At 44.5% G+C, this 18,828-nt stretch overlaps 1 protein-coding gene across 2 annotated transcripts; it reads right to left on the bottom strand.

Annotated features, from left to right (window-relative positions):
• Positions 1-403: 403 nt before the first annotated feature.
• LOC131818899 (V-set and transmembrane domain-containing protein 1-like) lies at positions 404-17,245 on the bottom strand. Of its 2 annotated transcripts, XM_059153683.1 has the most exons (9): positions 17,042-17,245; positions 11,848-11,883; positions 11,437-11,721; positions 7,364-7,402; positions 3,201-3,293; positions 2,930-2,957; positions 2,754-2,791; positions 2,613-2,644; positions 404-645 (listed from the first exon to the last, which is right to left on the bottom strand). In XM_059153683.1, the coding sequence occupies exons 1-9, from the start codon at positions 17,073-17,075 to the stop codon at positions 538-540; spliced, it is 693 nt and encodes a 230-aa protein (XP_059009666.1). In that variant the 5' UTR covers positions 17,076-17,245; the 3' UTR covers positions 404-537. The 2 variants fall into 2 exon arrangements, with proteins under 2 accessions (XP_059009666.1, XP_059009667.1); XM_059153684.1 differs by lacking the exon at positions 11,437-11,721.
• Between the last annotated feature and the right edge of the window lie 1,583 nt (positions 17,246-18,828).

The raw sequence follows: 18,828 nt of genomic DNA, 5'->3' as shown, positions 1-18,828 counted from the left end.
TTAATTTATTTGAGAGAAAGCAAGAGAGGGCATGAGAGAGAGAATCTCAAGCAGACTCTGTGCTGAGCAAGGAGCCCAACATGGGGCTCAATCCCAGGACCCTGAGATCGTGACCTGAGCTGAAACCAAGAGTCAGACGCTTAACAGACTGAGCCACCCAGGTGCCCACCTTGCGCTCCTTTTCAAAAATCCCTCTGTCTATGGCAGGCCCTCACCCAACAACAACCAATGGGTTTTTCTGGGGAACAGTCTTTCTATTTGTGGGGTGCCATCCAGAATCCCGTAAGTAGCTAGAACAGTACCATCAGCCCGTAGACACAGGACATGTTTCAAGTCAGTCCACACTAAAGTCACACTCCAGATTTTAGGAAAACCCAGCCTGTAATTCTTGAGAGACACGGAATCAAAAAAGCAGAACTTTAATTTTGTTACTATGGATTATGAGCCAAGGACGTGGAGTGACCTGTTTTCCATGAGACCAGTCATTCCAGCATCTTAACGCACGTTCTCCTTTTCTAGGGCTCTGGCTGTCATCCTTTACCTGCCGCACTGCACATTCACAAGATCCTGGGGCTCCTCGGCGGAGGACAGAGACTGCCTCAGGTAGAGATCAGCATGGCTCCCTCCCTGGGGGGGTCTTTCAGTCTTTGGGGGAAAGAGATGGGCTTTTAGAGCTTAGCTGTCCAATATGGTACCTACAAGCCACATAGGGTGACTGACATTTAAGTGAATTAAAATTACATTTAACTTAAAACGCGGGTCCTCAGTCATACCAGATGCATTTTGAGTGTACAATCGCCACATGTAGCCAGGGGCTGCTGTATCCGGTAACACAGCCATAGGACGCGTCCATTACTGCGGCAAACTGTCCATTACTGGACAGCCCCATTTCAGGAATGGCTGTGGTCTTGGGAGGATGAGGGTTTTGACTCTAGTTTTAATCATAAAACACTACTAATGATAACTGGTATCAAGAACAGTCATTGCAAATTTATGGGGTTGAGAATAAGAACTCCTATCCCGTAAGAATTACCTATTGGTTGTGTTAATATCATGCTATTTTAAAAACAATTTTATTGAGATATAATTCATATACCATGAAATTCACCTAACAGAGGTAAACCATTTGATGACCTTTAGTGGATCTGTGGACTGAGGTAGCCCTCGGTCAGAATAACTTTTAGGACATTCGTTACCAGAAAAGTTCCCTTTGTGCCTGTGTGGTTATACCCGCCCTCCTGGGTGTGGTTATACCCACCCTCCTGGCTCTAGCCACAGCCGGTTATTGAATTACTCCCTGGGGAGAGTTTACAGGAATGGGACAATGGACAGTCTCCTGTATCTGGCTCTTTTCATAACTTAGCTAAATGGTTTTGCAGTGTATTCATTTAGCACATGGATCTTTCACTAGTTTCTTCCCTTTTTGTTGTTGTTGTTGTTTAATAGAATTTCATTGTATGGTGAGGTACCCCACCATAATATCATGTTATTATAATATTGTTATTATCAACAAGTTGCTAATCAATGTCATTTACCCAACATTTAACATGGACTAGATTTGTTCATTGATGGTTCATTTGTGAACCTGTGAACTATGTTTTTCTATACCTTTTAAAAAATACATATGTATCTCAATGAACGCCACAGGCATAGATATTTTTCAAGTACAACAGCGAACAGTTTACACCTTTTGCTAATGCCCCTTTTTACATGCTTTGGCATACAGAATGGACCAAGGAACCTCTGTGTCCTATAGAAAAATGTACAAATGTCATCTGATAGTTGCTCTTAGAGGTAATGATAGTTAATGTTAAAGGACAAGCAAGCAGTTTTTTTAAACAGAGAAAATTGATTGATGTACATCGATTAACATTTGTTAATCACTGCTTTCATGCCATCCATCTGATGTTTTAAAACTTGCCAGAAATTCCAGCAAACCCTTTATGTTTAGTGTGTCACTGGATTCACACAGGCCTTTTCATGGGGGATTTTGATCCCCTTTAGATAAGGGAGGGAATAAAGCGTCCGAATCACAGGGGTTTCACGAGTTGTCTCAGACCATACTGGCGGTAAACAGTAGCCATGGGGAGTTGGAACCCAGCTACTGTGGGATACAAAGCAGGTGTTTCTTTGTTGAATTATTGAGATATAATTAACATATAACATTGTATGTGGTTAAGGGGGACCATGGGTTGATTTGATACATTTATATATTGCAGCATGATGTCAGCTAACATCTCCATCCTGCTGCATAATTACCATTTCTTTTTTGCAGTGAGAACAATTAAGACCTAGTCTCTTAGCAACTCTGAGGTTTATAATACAGCGTTGTGAGCTATAATCACGGTGTTGTGGGTCATATCTCCATGACTTAACTTATCTACTAGTTGCAAGTCTGTATCCTTTGGGCAATATCTCCCACCCCTGGTAACCACCATTCTACCCTCTGTTTTGATGAGTTTGGTCAAGGCACGTGTTTTTTAAACACAATGTTAATTGGCCTCTTGTCAGTCACGTGAACTGAGGGCATCCAACTAACCAGAATGTGGGCTAAACCAGGAGGCAGATGGGGTCAGCCTATGGTGCTAAGTGACCTAGTGGGGAGAACTCACCGAGACAGATAGCCTCTCCAGGTTGGATAAATCTGCATGTGAGTGAATGGAAAAAAAAAAAAAATCAGGTCTCGGATTGCAGGAGTGAGACTTACTCTTCCCATCCCACGATTCCCTTGTGGTTTCTCTCTTACCACTCACCTGTAGCCTCCTGCTTGGGAAATTCAGAATGGCTGATTCTAAGAGACAGAAACACATTAGGGATCTGAAGACTGAGGGAGAGGACAGGGCTTTGGAGAGAAGAGGCATGGGAATCACAGAAGTGCAAACAGGGTTCTGGAGAAGGGAGGGACATAAGATTCGTCAAGTATATCTACCTCTTGGTGGAATCTCCATGTGACGAACCTACAAAACAACAACAACAACAACAAAATGGGGAGGGATTTGTATAATGAGAAAATCCATCACTTCATTCCCCTTCCCCAATGTTTAAAACCAGGGCTCCCCGGAGTGCCTGAGTTGCTCAGTCAGTTAAGTGTCTGGCTCTTGATCTCAGGGCTATGAGTTGAAGCCCTGCATCGGGCCCCATGCTGGGTGTGAAGTCTACTTATTAAACAAGCAAACAAACCAGTGCTTCCCTGAACTCACCATGCTGGGTGCATCTGTTGATGAAGAAGACAGCGAGGAAGAGGATGGAAATGGAAAGGCAGCTGAAGGTGGCAGCAAAGATCAATCTGTTGGCTGGTGGGAGAGGAGCAGGTCATAGAATCAGTTTGGCTCCTGAAACACCTGATCGAGTTCAGCCCCACAGGTGCGAGGAGTCAGATACCCCGGCTTCCAGAACTTGCTGCTACCACTTCTGAGCTGGGACTTCCAATGACGATGGGAATTTCCTTAATCTCTCTGACTTTTCATTTCCCTCTTCAAAGTGAGGATAAGAACAGTAGCCACTGGACTAGCTAGCAGGGGGTTAACTGGGTGGGCACTCGCAGAGAGGGCCTCGCCCAAGGGGATTCCCTAATAAACCTTTCAGCCGTATCCATAATTCTGATTATTTGTGGTGAGCCTCTCTGTGGTAGGGGCTTCACACGTTCTTCTCATCTTGACAGGAAGCACATGAGATGGTGGGAATGCAAGCTGGTACAGCCACTTTGAAAAACAGTGTGGAGGTTCCTCAAGAAGTTAAAAATAGAGCTACCTTAACAACCCAGCAATGGCACTACTGGGTATTTACCCCAAAGATGCAGATGTAGTGAAAAGAAGGGGCACCTGCACCCCAATGTTCATAACAGCAGTGTCCGCAATAACCAAACTGTGGAAGGAGCCCAGATGTCCCTCAACAGATGAACGGATAAAGAAGATGTGGTCTATATATACACAATGGGATATCACTCAGTCATCAAAAAAATGAAATCTTGTCATTTGCAATGACGTAGATGGAACCAGAGGGTCTTATGCTGAGCAAAATAAGTCAATCAGAGAAAGACAATTATTGTTATGATCTCACTGATATGTGGAATTCAGGAAGCAAAATAAGGGAGCACAGGGGAAGAGAGGAAAAAACAAAACAAGATGAAATCAGAGAGGGAGGCAAACCTTAAGAGACTCTTAACTCTAGAAAACAAACTGAAGGTTGCTGGAGGGCAACTGGGTAGGGGGATGGGGTAACTGGGTGATGGGCATTAAGGAGGGCACGTGATGGAATAAGCACTGGGTGTGATATAAGACTGATGAATCCCTGACCTTTACCTCTGAAACCAATAATACATTACACGTTAATTACTTGAATTTAAACAAAATAACATTAAATTACAAAAAAAAGAGAGAAACATACAAGGTAGTTTTACTGTTCCCATTTCATTCTAACCTGAACAAAGTATGCACAAGTTAAGGGAATTGCTCGGACTCCACAGCTGGGATGGGTAGCTCCGTGCGGGCCTCTGGGTGTGGAAACACCAGAGAAGTGACCTCACGCTCTGGGGAGACATACGTTTACCCCCGTCACTGCGACGCCGCAGAGAGAACAGTAAGTCCCATCCCAGAGGAACGAACAGCCACATTCAAGAGTTCAAGAGTTAAATGGTATTTGTACTGGGGTATTATTCAGCCATGAAAAAAGTAGAAAATCCTGCTGTCTGCAACAGTACAGATGCATTATGCTGAGGAGATGAGCCAAACGAAAGCAAATACTACCTGATTAGATTCTACTTATGTGAGGAATCTGAAACAAAGAAAAAAAATCTTTCAGTTGAACTTGTAGAAGCAGAGAGTAGAGTGGTGGTTGCCAGGGGCCAAGGAGAGTAGCAGGTGGGGAGGTGGGGAGAGGCTGGTAAAAGGCTACCAGTGAGCAGAGGAGAAGGTCCTGTAGACGAGACCATCACCTGCACACTTTGGTCAGTTATGCCTCCAGAAGGGGAGTAAGGAGAGGGGTGGGAAGAGAACACGGAACGGGAAGAGCTGAGCAGTGATGGGAAGCGCTGGCTTCAAAGCCGAGTCTAAAATCTGACTCAATGTGTAGGAATGAGATTGTAGTGATAATGATTATTTTCTCCCCCCATATCCCACCCACACCTGTCTCCCTCTGTCATAGCGCTCCTCCACTCCCTTTGCCATTTTTATGCTCTCTGGATCATGGTTTCTTTCACTTTCCAATGTGAACATTTGCATCTCGTTGTTGGGAGACTGCCAGGAAGGACCCCAAATGCCTCGGGATCTCTGTATCCCAGGGACATCTCTTTCCCAGGACTGCCTGAACCCCCTAGCCCAGCACAGTGCAAAAGACACCAGGGAGGGACATGGATATCGCACTCTTGCTCAGTCCTTTTCTTCTCAGCCCTCCTTCCCCGGCACCTCCTACACAGTCACTTTCACAATCAATACTTGTTTGAATCTTTTGGTGGCACTGAATCCAAGAGACCCTCAAAGCAGCAAACTATTAGTGCCTCTCGGGGAGCCTAAGAAAGCAGGGTGGGAACAGCTGCTCCAGACATCAGCCCTGCTTACCGTTCATCTGGCCTTGGGCTTCTCTCCCACAGCCCCTCACTAGAAGGAAGAAGTAAACCATCACAAGACTTTCCCCTTCCTACAGCGACACAACCCACTGATCTGCATTCACCCTGAGGCATCCATGTTTCCTGGCCAAATTTCCCATCACTCTTTACAAACTGCTAGAATAAATTAGCAAGGGTCTCTGGTGTCGCATCACAGGGAGCAGTGGAATAAAGCTTGCCACGGGCATAAATGAGGCCTCAGGCAGCAGAGAGGAAGCCAGGCCTTATGTGCACATATGTGACCCTCTATGGGCTGGGAGCATCCTATCTGTGCTTAAAGACTTGATTCCATTTAGAATTGCTGCGGTATAAATTTGAGCTCAGAAAGTACATCTCAAGAAATGATCTACACACCCACTAGGATGTCTATAATAAAATGAAAGGAAAATAAGTGCTGGCAAGGATGTGGAGATATTGGAACCCACATGTATTACTGGTGGGAATGTAAATTGGTGCGGCCACATTGGAAAACAATTTGGCAGTTTCTTGAGAAGTTAAACATAGAGTTACCATATGTCCCAGCAATTCTACTCCTAGGTAGATATCCAAGAACACTGGAAGCAGGAACTCAAACAGGTGCTTGCCAACCCCCGCCCCGCCCCCAGAGGTCATAGTAGCCTTAATTGCGATACCTGAGAGATATGAACCGCCCAAATGTCCATCATTGGGAAAGGAATGGGGAGAGACTGCTGATGGGGAAGGAGAGTCTGTTTGGGGGGGATGAGAATGCTCTGCAATGATAGAGTGGTGTTGGTTGCACAACCTTGTGAATGTGCCAAATGCCACCAAATCGTGTACTTTAAAAGGCTGGATTTATGGGATGTGAATTACAAATCAATACAAAAGAAAGAAAATAAGTAATACGAGAGCCAAAAAGAAGACTGTTCCTCTTCCTCTTTCCCCTCTCACCCATCGCTAGACTTCCCGCCTTATTTCTGGTACTTCCACGGTCCTTGACTCCATCCGATTTCAGATTTCTCCCAGAAAACATTCCTGGTGTGACTTATGTTCATAAGGCTGGAGTAGAGCTCATTCCCCAAGTCTGCTAATACCGGATGAAAACATTTTCAAAGGCTATTACTTATTTTGCAAGGACATTTTGGGAGATACCTTAAAAAAAACAAAACAACGTTGTTCTAGCATAGACTCTAATGACAGTCTTGGACAATTTTGGCTCGTTGGAGTAGATTACAGGGAGGTTATGAGTTGCAAAAATTAAAGATGAGTAAGCAACTAGATGCCAACTTACATTATATATTTGGCCATTAAAATCTGGATGAGCTGTTTTCATCCAAAGATGTCAAAAGTTCTAACTTTTACAAGCATCTCCAAGGATAGACTCTTAGTCAACTCCTCATGGAAAAGCAACATCAGAGAAAAATAACTTAATATTCACCTGTTTTTAAGAACTCTAAAGTTTTAGCAAATCCTTGATCACACACATTCCCAAAGCACCTGGGCTCCACGGGTCCCCATCCTGTTGCCCAAACTGGACACACAAGCTCATCCCCAGTCTTCACAAGACTCCGCCATGGTGTTTCACTACATAAAAAGACAAACGACGCACCTCTAACTGTTTTACTCATCGGCTTCTCCTTAACCCATGAGGAGCTTGGAGGTCAGCTTCCCAGAAAGGCAGTCATCTTTCCTATCACAGTGAGAAACCAAGCATCAAAGTTCTTCTGTGCCTTTTAACCAAAGGGGACTGCCTGCCTCATGTGGTGGATAAAAATTGGAAAAATATCTCTCAGACTATCTTACCATTTTTTCCTTCCATAGCTCCATGTCCATCGTGGACATCTAGAAAACAAGATGCAGGGGGGAAAAAGTCAGTGCTTGAGTGGAAATCTTGGGGACGTAGGTCCTCTTATTCTGCTTATGGACTCTAAGCCCCCTTTGGGAAGCGGAAAATGTCTTTCCCATTTCCTATTTTCCCCTTGGGATGCTCACTGGGTCCCCAAACCTGGGCCATAACATTAGATGGCCCCCCCTTTTTTTTTAAGATTGTATTTATTTATTTATTTGAGGGGTGGGGAGAGGCAGAGGAAGAGAACCTCAAGCAGACTCCATGCTGAGCACAGAGCCTGACATGGGGCTCGATCTCACGATGCTGAGATCATGACCTGAGTCAAAAATCAAGAGTCAGATGCTCAATGACTGAGCCACCCAGGCACCCCCAGATGGCTCTTTTTAGTACTCCTGAGTTTCACATTAGTTTTATCATATTATGTTTAATAACAAAACATTTATAAGTGATCTCACTAATTTTACCCCTTCCAGTCCTATTCCTTGCCAGTCTTCCCTATCCCAGGAAGGAGCACCACCATTTTACAAATATTTTCTCCCATTTGGTAGGTTGTCTCCTCATCTTGCTGACTGTTTCTTTTGCTGTGTGGAAGCTTTTGGCCTGATGCAATCCCACTTGTTTATTTTTGCATTCGTTTTCTCGTCATTTATGGGTCATATAAAAAAAATCATTGTCAAGGTCATGTAAAGAAGCTTTTCCCATTTTCCCATTTTCTTCTTGGGGTTTTATGTCTTGGGGTCCTATGTTTAAGTCTTTAATACATTTTGAGTTAATTTTTGTGAGTGGTGCAAGATGAGGGTCCAGTTCATCCTCTGCATATGGTTATCCCATTTTCCAACATCATTTGTTGGCTCTTGATTCCATTCCATTGATATATGTGTCTATTTTTATGCCAATGTCACACCATTTGGATTACTATAGCTTTTTAAAAAATATTGTTTTATGCACTTCTGTTATTTTCATAGTTTATATAATGGCTATTCAGTAGCCTAGAATCCTTGCTATCACATGACAGTTTTTAGAAAAGATTTTAGGGGTGCCTGTGTGGTTCAGTGGGTTAAAGCCTCTGCCTTCAGCTCAGGTCATGATCCCAGGGTCCTGGGATCGAGCCCCGCATCAGGCTCTCTGCTCTGTGGGGAGCCTGCTTCCTCCTCTCTCTCTCTGCCTGCCTCTCTGCCTACTTGTGATCTCTGTCTGTCAAATAATTTTTTTAAAAAAAGTTTAAAAAAGATTTTATTTATTTATTTGACAGGGAGACAGAGAGATCACAGTAGACAGAAAGAGAGGGGGAAGCAGGCTCCCCACTGAGCAGAGAGCCCAATGCAGGGCTCGATCCCAGGACCCTGAGATCATGACCTGAGCCGAAGGCAGAGGCTTAACCCTCTGAGCCACCCAGGCACCCCCATAGCTTTGTAGTATAGTTTGAAATCAGTATTACAGTAGCCCCCGCTTTATTCTTCTTTCTCAGTATTGCTTTGGCTATTCAGGATCTAACAGGTCTTTCGATTGAGTCTTTAGGATTTTCCATGTATAACATTATATCATCTACAAATAAAGACAGTTGTCCCTCTTCCTTTCCAGTTTGGATGCCTTTTATTTCCTTGTTTTGCCTGATTGCTCGGGCTAGGACCTCCAGTACTATGTTGACGAGGAGAGATAGGAGTGGACGTCCTTGTCCTGTTTCTGTTCTCAGAGGAAATATTTTGACCTTTCGCCTTCGAGTACGATGCTAGCTGTGGGTTTGTTGTGTCTGTCTTGTGATGTTGAGATGCATTGCTTTTATTCCTGATTTGTGGAGAGATTGTAATCTTGAAAGGACATTGTGTTTTGTCAAATGCTTTTTCTGCCTCTATTAAGATGATCCTAGTCTTTTTGTCTTTCATTCATTAACATGGTCTATGACATTTAATGATTGTGTACGTTGAAGCATCCTTGCACCCTAAGGATAAATCCCAATTAACCATAATGTAAGATCTTCTTAATGTGCTGTTGAATTTGGTTGCAAAGGTTTTGTTGGGAATTTTTGCCTCTGTGTCCATGAGGGACATTGCTCTGTAGGTTTCTCCCAGTGTCACTATCTGGCTTTGGTATAGGTAATGCTGGTCTCATGAAATGAATGTAGGAATGTTCCCACATCTTCAATTTTTTTTAAGTAGGCTCCACACCCAACATGGGGCTTGAACTCATGACTCTGAGATCAAGAGTCACATGCTCTACCAGCTGAGCCAGCCAGGTACCCCCACATCTTCCATTTTTAGTAAGACTTTGAAAAGGATTGGCATTATTTCTTCTTTAAATGCTGGTGGAAATCACCAGTGAAACCAGCTGGTCACTTTTCTTCATTAGGAGGTTTTTGATTATTGAGGCAATCTCCTTATCTGTTATTGATCTATTCAGATTTTCTATTTCTTCATGATTCAGTCTTGGCTTATAGACTTCTACAAAGATTCTCTTGCCCATAGGTGATTGCCCAAGTCTTCACGTGCTTCTAGGCCATGGCCAACAGGACCTGGAATTAATTTACAGTCTCCCTCAGGTTCCACAGCTGGTACTGAGATCTGTCTGCCTATTACTCAATGCACAGGTGGGGGAGACTCCTCTTGGGTCCCTTGCTGTGTGGTGCCAGATCCCACAACTCCCACAAAGGCACTTTGGTTTGTGGGTGGATGCCAAATTTCTATTGTTGAAGTGGGGGGTTAAAAATGAGGGATGTCTTTTGCCGTCCTGATAGTTTGGATTTTTCTTGTTTTCTCAACTTGTAGCAGCTCTGGGAGTTCTGTTTTCAGCAGAACAATAACAATACATTTGGGTCTGTCGTATGCAATCAGACATCAGAGTCTCATACTGTGACCTGGAGTCATCTTAGGGTCTATGTTGAGTAAGAGGGAAGGTTTAGGACTGATCCTGAAGAGGCCAAAGCAGCATGGGTGAAGGGAAGGACCAGGGATTCCTCTTTTCCAATGAACCTGGGGATATTCTTACCCATCTTTCTATTAACCATAGATTTTATTTTCTGAATTTGACACTTTGATATCTTGGGACATTGCTGACCCTGCAGAGATCCTCCACCAAGGGTATCCACTTCCCCAAGCACACCCCTCAGGTGCAAACCAAACATTCCAGAGCTCATACTGCCAACCACCTCCTCTATGGCTCTCACACTCTGGGTTGATATTCCCTGTTAGATACCAGATAATCAGGGACAACCTCTGTACACCAGGGCCAATCTTAAGTCTGTTCCTTCCCACAGAAGCCTCAGTAAAGACTCTTGCCCAGTCTTCCTCCTCCCTCTGTTTCTTGACTGTCTTTGGTGCTTCTCTATGTGGTCCTGCATGGCATTGCTATACCCCTTTTCTTGGGAACTCTAATAGACTATCTTTCTCTCTCTTAAAGATTTCACTTATTTATTTATTTATTTGAGAGCAAGAATGTGAGAGAGAGCACAAGCTAGAGGGAGAAGCAGGCTCCCCCAGGACAATCTGAGCTGAAAGCAGACACTTAACCAACTAAGCCATCCAGGTGCCCTCAAACTATCTTTTTCTCAATGACAATCATCTCTTCATCTTTGGCCATACTCTACCTCAAATTTTCTATTCATACCTATATTCTTTTTTAAAGTTTTTATTTATTTATTTGACATAGAAAAGGAGAGCACAAGCAGGGGGAGTGGCAGAGGAAGAGGGAGAAGTGTGCTTTCTACTGAGCAGGGAGCCCGCCATGGGGCTTGATCCCAGGACCCCAGGATCAAGCTGAACGCAGATGATCCAAGCTGAAGGCAGATGCCTAACCCACTGAGCCATCCAGGTCCCCTAAAACTCTATTCTAAAACACTCCCACATCCACCTCGTTGATCCACACTCAGAATCTCTGATGAGAACCTTTCCCCACACTCACTTCCTATTTCCACCATATTTTACATTCAAGTGGTCACATCTGTCCATTTCCCGGACTTTTCCTTGCCCAGCCAGGTTCCATCACAGCACAGGAATATATGCCTCAAGAGCAAATCTGAGGCAGCCTTTCTCACCTCTGACCTTGAGCTGTAGGTATTCACTCTCCCCTGACCACTCCTGGGAGACCATTGTCTTGTAGGCGCAAAAGTACATCCCAGCATCCTTTGGCTCCAGGTGAGTAAGGAAGAACTCAGCCTTGTGTCCTGTGGACCTCTGCTCCTGCCTGTACCTGGAGTCCTGCAGCTTCCCCAGCATGAATGTCACATTCTGGAAGTGAGACTGGCACCTCAGGGTCACGTTGCCTCTGTATCCCACCACTAAGCTGGACAAGGCACTGAAGGAGGGCTTGGGAAGTGTCTCTGGAAAGAATTCAGAGTTAGTCTGACTCTTCATCATGATGACCACCAGTGCCCTCCCAGAATTCAGAGCATTAAAGAGAAAATCTGGGTTGCAGGAACAGATAGGGTTTATGCAAGAAAACTTACCATTCTTTTTCTCATCTTCAAATCCCAGGCTGAGTCCTGGAAGAGAAACCCTCATGAAACATGGGTTGTATACTCATCTTTGAGTACATATCAGGCAGAGAACGCATGGCTAATTTGTTAGAGATCTATCCTATTTCTTGGAGGCACTTCCTTGGATTGCTTTTTTTTTTTTTTACCTTTTGCTTATGTCCCATTGTTTCTCATTCAGGAGTTACGTTTATGTACAAAGTTCCAGCAGCCTTTACCCATTTATGATGTTGCTTTCATGATCAGTCTTTCTTTCACCATCTAGACATCTTTGCAGATTTGCCTATTTTTTCTTCTCCTGCTTTCCATGACTGCACTTTTCACCCTTAAATAACACAGTCATTATTTTACTGTGGAGTATGAGCAGAGGGCTTCCTCCCTGATTCAAATGGAGAGAAGTCGCTCTCTCTGACAAGATTCTTCTTTTCTCAAGGAGTTCAAGACATTCATGGTCCTAAATGCTCTTTCTACATGTGACTTTGATCTTCACAAATGTCAGGCCCTACCTCTCCTGTGTTCTGTTCTATGTATTTCATTCTGGGATAGGAAGGTCATCCCTTGGATGAAAATATGGGAAACCTGTCTTGCGGGTCTGTCAAGCAGTGAAGCTAGAATTTCTCTAGATGTGAGAATATCTCAGAACATCTGGCCCTTGCTTAAACTCAGGGGTTAACTCACAACACAGAACCCCCCAAGTTTCACCAAGAAAAAAGGTACACTGAGGCCAAACTTGCAGTGACAGTGGTGGGATTTATAGGTAGGAAATCATCCTCTGAGTGGTCAGGGAGTCCTAGGTCTCATGTTCCCTTTTTAGTCCTCCCCCAACAAACCGGTTTTTAGACTCATGTTGTGTCAGCTCTGGTATCACCCAATATTCTGCTCAAACAGTGACCACCCCTTTTTAAAGTAAGCACCGAGATGCCTTTAGTTCATTTTGCTTTATGAAACCCTACTGGAGAATAGGAGAATAGGGTGTAAAGGCGAGAGAGAGGTTCTCTTTCTTTAACAAATAAAACTATGTGTACTTAAGTTACACAACATGATCTATATGTATATACACACACATACATAGAAAAATTACGACAATCAAGCCAATTAACACATCCATCAGCTCCTAGAGTGGTGACCCTCCGTGTGTGCGTGCGTGTGTGTCCGGGGTGAGAACACAGAATGATTAACTACAGTCTCCATGCTGTGTGTTGGATTCCTCAGAACTTGTCCCTCTTTCCTAACAAGAGACTCACAGCGGACATAGACAAGGAGGACTGTCTACACAGAAGGAACTGTCATTGAGGGGAATGCAGGATAACTGGAAAAAAATACATTTCTCAGGAAAGAAGAACAATGAAAACCCACCAATTACCAAGTGTCTGTCATTCGACGGACTCTTTACAGACTCTGAACACTGACACACTTATACTCTTTGGCAGGTCCTTGGCGGGCCACTGTCATCTACCCTCTACCCGTGCTCTGAACAACGTCCAGCCTCATTGGGTGCTACAACTCCTACTGAGACAGGTAGCAGTGGGGACATGAGAAACCACAGCTCCCTAAAAACTTAGGCGATGCTGTGGTTTATGATAAGAAATACACATTTGGTCTTTGTCCTGGTTCCTGGCACACAGCTGCTACTAAAGCTCTTGGAATTTTCTTAACCATGTTTTTTTTTTTTTTTTTAAAGACTGTTTATTTATTTTAGGAATCTGTACACCCAATAAGGGGCTCAAACTCATGACCCCAAGATCAAGAGTCGCATGCTCCTCTTCTTCTTCTTCTTTTTTTTTTTTTTTAAGATTTTATTTATTTTATTTATTTTGACAGACAGAGATCACAGGTAGGCAGAGAGGCAGACAGAGAGAGAGGGGGGAAGCAGGCTCCCGGCTGAGCAGAGAGCCCGATGCTGGGCTCGATCCCAGGACCCTGAGATCACCACCTGAGCTGAAGGCAGAGGCTTAACCCACTGAGCCACCCAGGCGCCCCTCCCATGCTCTTCTAACTAAATGAACCAGACACCCGCCCTTGGAATTTTCCAATGGTTGGATGCAATGTAAGTGTCTTTCATTATGTTATGAAGTGACTTCTGGACCAGACCTAAGGATAAGGGCTGGTTGCCAGGGAAACCAACCATAGGATGGCAAGCTTGGAACATTCAATTCCATCTCCTTGACCTCTGGGAATGGGGGAGGGGTTGGAGATGGAATCAATTGCCATTGGCCAATGATTTAATCAATTGTGCTTATGTAATGAAGCCTCTATAAACGCTCAGAAGGATGGGTTCAGGGCACCTGGGTGGCTTAGTTGGTTAAGTGACTACCTTCGGCTCAGGTCATGATCCTGGAGTCCTGGGATCGAGTCCTGCATTGGGCTCTCTGCTTGGCAGGGAGTCTGCTTCTCCCACTGACTTTCCTCTTCTTGTCCTCTCTCTCTCTCATCCTCTCACTCTCAAGTAAATAAAAATAAAATCCTAAAAAAAAGGGGGGGAAGATGGTTTCAGAGGGCTTCCAGGTTGATGAACAGGGGGAGATGCAGGGAGAGTGGTGTGCCTGGAGAGGACATGGAAACTTGGCACCCTTGCCCCATACCTGGTCCTCCACATCTCTTCCATGTGGTTATCCCTGAGTTATAGCCATTTCTAGTATACTGGCAACCAGTAACTTAAATATTTCTGTGAGTTCTGTGTGCCTCTCTAGCACATTAACTAAACCCAAAGAGGGGGTCCTGGGAATTCCTGATAGATAGCTGACTGATCAGGTGATCACCCAGACTTGCCATTGGCATCTAAAATGGGGGGGAGGGAGTCTTGCGGGACTGAGACCTCACCGACAGGATCTGATGCTAACTCCAGGTAGATAGTATCAGAGCTGAGTTAAATTACAGGACACCCAAATGGTGTTCAAGAATTTCTTGGTGGTGTCCGGACCCCACCCCCACACATTGGAACTGGGCACCAGAATCGATCTCCAGATTCCTGTTAAATTACTATTTAACAGGTCCTTTGGATGCATCATCTGGAAAGCTTAAAAATTGCATCTAAAGAATTCTTCAGATTATGTTATATAAAATATTCTCCTATTCTATTGTAGAAAGAAATGTTGGGTGACACATCATGGATGGACCTTAAAAATATCATTCCTGTGATGCCTAGGTGGCTCCGTCGGTTGGGCCACTGCCTTTGGCTCAGGTCATGATCCTGGGGTTCTGGGATCGAGTCCCGCATTGGGCTTTCTGCTCAGCAGGGAGCCTGCTTCTCTCTCCACCTCTGCCTGCCTCTCTGCCTGCTTGTGCGCTCTCTCTCTCTCTCTGACAAATAAATAAATAAAATCTTTAAAAAATCATTCCTAGAGAAAGAATCCAGACATGAAAAGTCCCATGTATGATTCCATTTACATGATAGATGCAGAATAGCTCCATTAGAGAGACAGAAAGTACATGGGTGGCATCCCCCTCCCCCCACCCTGGGAAGGGGGATGGCGAGTGGCTGCTTTGTGAGTACAGCATTTCCTTTAAGGGTGATGAAAACATTTTTGGTGGTTACATAACATTGTGTCTAAATGTCGAAATGTGTCTAAAATGCCACTTGATTGTCTACTTTAAATGGTTACTCTTAGGTGAATTGTATCACATTTTAAAAATTTTACGGAAGTTGGGTTCATTTGCCCTCTGTACTAAAGAAGTATAGAGAAGTAAGAAGCGGAAATGACTAGTTGTGTTAGTTTAGGCACAAAACCTCCATTAAGTGCAACAGCAAATCTGGCTTCCAAAGCAGACTGACCTAGGGATTCAGGGCTGTTAGGGTCTTTTCTCTCAGCTGCCATGTTCATTCCCTCTGAGTATCGTCATGACAGGACCAGGAGCCTGGAAGCAAGTCTGTAGGCAGGTACAGTCTGGTATCTTTGGAAGGCCACACTGAGAACCAAAATTTATCTGAATCCCAATGCTAGTCTGAGAATCTTCCTAAAGAAGTGGACAGCCTTGCTAAGCATTATAGACCCGTCCATGGAATAATGATTCGTTGTGTCCTCCAGAAAGGTAGGTTCAAGCCCTAACCCCCAGCACCTGTGAGTGCGAACTTATTTGGAAACAGCATTATTTGGGAGTAGGCTAGTCCCATAATTCAGTATGACTGGTGTCCCCATAAGAGGTGGGGCGATATAGAGAGACAGACACAGAGGGAAGATGGCCATGTGAGGACATGAGGGATTGCAGCAAAGGACCTGCAAGAAAGGAACCCAAGGACTGCCTACCATCCCCAGAAGGGAGGAGCCTGGAACAGAGTCTCCCTTGGGGCCTTGGAGCCCTCAGAAGGAACCAGCCCTGCTGGAACCTTGACCTTGGACATCTCGCCTCCAGAACTCTGAGAGAATAGATTTCTGTTGTTTTAAGCCATTTGGTGTTTGGCACTTCGGGAAATGACTATGGGCAGGATGAGGTGAGTCTCTCGACTGTCCAACTTATTCTGCCCTGCAGTAGGGGCTCAGGGTATAGCCACACCTAAAGCTCAAAGCATTACCCAAAGGAAGGGCTGTATCTCAAAAGAAGGAGGAAGGAACTGGGGCAGATGACAAGTCCTGATATCTTCTGCAGACACCCCTCAGCTCCACCTCACAAAAGAGGAACTGGGAGCTTGGTCAGTGGAACTGCTGGCTCACAGTCTAGAGCTCCTATGAGACCAAGCCAAGGTCATAATCACAGGTCTTCCTATTAACAGGCTGAAGTCCCTTTGATTACATCACATTCAAGTTGAGGACAGTTAAAATCAGTAGAGAATGGGGTTGGTCAGAAATTTTTCTTTTCATCCATTGTCCCCAAACGTAGCCCTTCTTTATAATCTTGGTCTGTGCCCAAACCCATAGTTCCACACCCTATGTATCCCGCCCTCCTCTATGCCAACAAACATTCATGGCAAGAGTGGGATTTGGACCAAGCAGGTTTGCAGACTTCATGGGAGCTCTGTATTGCTTAGCTGAGTAAATGAGGGTATCGCCCCATGACTCTGAACCTCACTTCCCCAGGACCCCAGAACAGAGGAGTGTCACACCACAGCCCATGAAACTCTGACAGGTAGCATGTGTCCAGTACACAGAAGATATCATTTCACATCAACCCCCGCTTCACCGTGAATTTTCTCACCCACCCAAACCCATCTGTCCTAGTCCTGGAGACTCACCAAGGCAAAGCAGGGACAGGAATTCTGTGAGCATACTGTCCCTTTGACTCAGACCGAGATCCCGTCTTCAGTTTACAGTTCAAAGGAAGAAGGGGAACTGGGCCATCGCGGGTCCCTCCTGCCCACTTTGTCTCCACGTTGTGTGGGTAGAGGTCTTACCCCAACACGCTGGTTCTCCACTGCCTGGTGTACAGTTTCCTTCTCACAACTAAGCCAGGAAACCATCAGTGACAACATCTCCCTCATAAATGTCGTGTGTGTGCCTCCAGCTCCACCCACTCTGAGATCTGTCCTATCTCATCTGAAGTCCTGACCAAGACATTTTCTTTAAAAAAATTTGTTTTGGAAAATATTTTAGAGTTATAAATAAAAAAAATATTACAGAGCTCCCACACAACCATCAATCAGCTTTCCCATTGGTAATAGAACTGCTATATATTATGAAAGCCAGGAAGTTGGCATTGGCACAATACGATGCCTGGGCAAGCACGTGGTAACATCCAGAACATTCTTCAGGAGTCTTTGGTAAAAGATGGGAACCCACTGCTCCTGAGAGCAGGGTGGTCAACAGGAAAACAGAAATTTTGAGGCTGAGCCACTTGTCTTTCCGTAAACCTTGACAAATGGGTCCCACAACATCAGAGTTTTCCTGTGCTTTCTGTTATAGAAGAGAAAGTAAACCAAGGGAAATTGAAAAGCTTCTATTCAACATTTTTTCCCAAATGGGAAGAGGGTAATCCCATTTTCCAGGAACAAAGGCGGGAATACTGGTGAATTAAGGAAGCAAATTCCTCTCTAGTAGTACAACACTCATCTTTCCTTCCCAGCTACACATTGCTTCCCAGGTCCATTAAGAACTCTTGTTGGTTAATGATTGCCTCACATAACTGAAAACACGAAGGCAGTGTTCAAGCATGGGTAGATCCAAAGCTTCAAATAATGGTACTGGGAATCTGTCTTTCTCCATGTCTAGGTGCCTCTTTCCACTGTGTAGACTTCACACTCAGGTTGGTTTTCTTCATGTGGTGGGATGATATCCAATGGCATCTCCAGGGAGAAATAGTGTGTTAGCACTAACACTTGCAATGAAACTCATAAGGCAGACTCAACGTTGTTTTGATCCTGGTTTATATGCCCATTCCTAAATCAATAAATGTAACCAAAGAGATAGATCACACTAATTGGCCTTTCTGGTACGTACGAGCACACCTTCAGCTAGGAGTCTGGATCAGTTTCTTTTTTTTTTTTTTTTTAAGATTTTATTTATTTGACAGACAGAGATCACAAGTAGGCAGGGAGGCAGGGAGAGAGAGAGGAGGAAGCAGGCTCCCTGCTGAGCAGAGAGCCCGATGTGGGGCTCGATCCCAGGACCCTGGGATCATGACCTGAGCTGAAGGCAGAGGCTTTAACCTACTGAGTCACCCAGGCGCCCCTGGATCAGTTTCACTTAAACACAGAGAGTAAGTGACAAGTGGTCAATGTCCCAGTGAAGACAGTTATTCCAGGATACACTGGATATGAATAGGTAGTCATGCAAAAAGTCAGTACTGCCCACTATGTGCGTTTATCTGCCCATCTCAGGCTGTGCCCAGGCAAGACTTTTTCTCCTTCCAAGGACTAATCTATGATTCTTCTCTCCCTTAGCCATGGGTCTTTAACCATGAGATTGCTGAAACCATATGCAGATGCCACAATGTTATCACTCTACATCTGTTTTCTAGAATTATTAGGTCCCCTTTCTGAAGGTATGAGAGGTGTATCTACTGATACACAATGTTACAAGTATT

The sequence above is a fragment of the Mustela lutreola genome, chromosome 16 (genome assembly GCF_030435805.1).
Source record: "Mustela lutreola isolate mMusLut2 chromosome 16, mMusLut2.pri, whole genome shotgun sequence".
In the NCBI taxonomy this organism is placed as follows: Eukaryota; Metazoa; Chordata; class Mammalia; order Carnivora; family Mustelidae; genus Mustela; species Mustela lutreola.
Note: the sequence above shows the minus strand (reverse complement) of the source record. Positions and strands in the feature narration are given on the sequence as shown.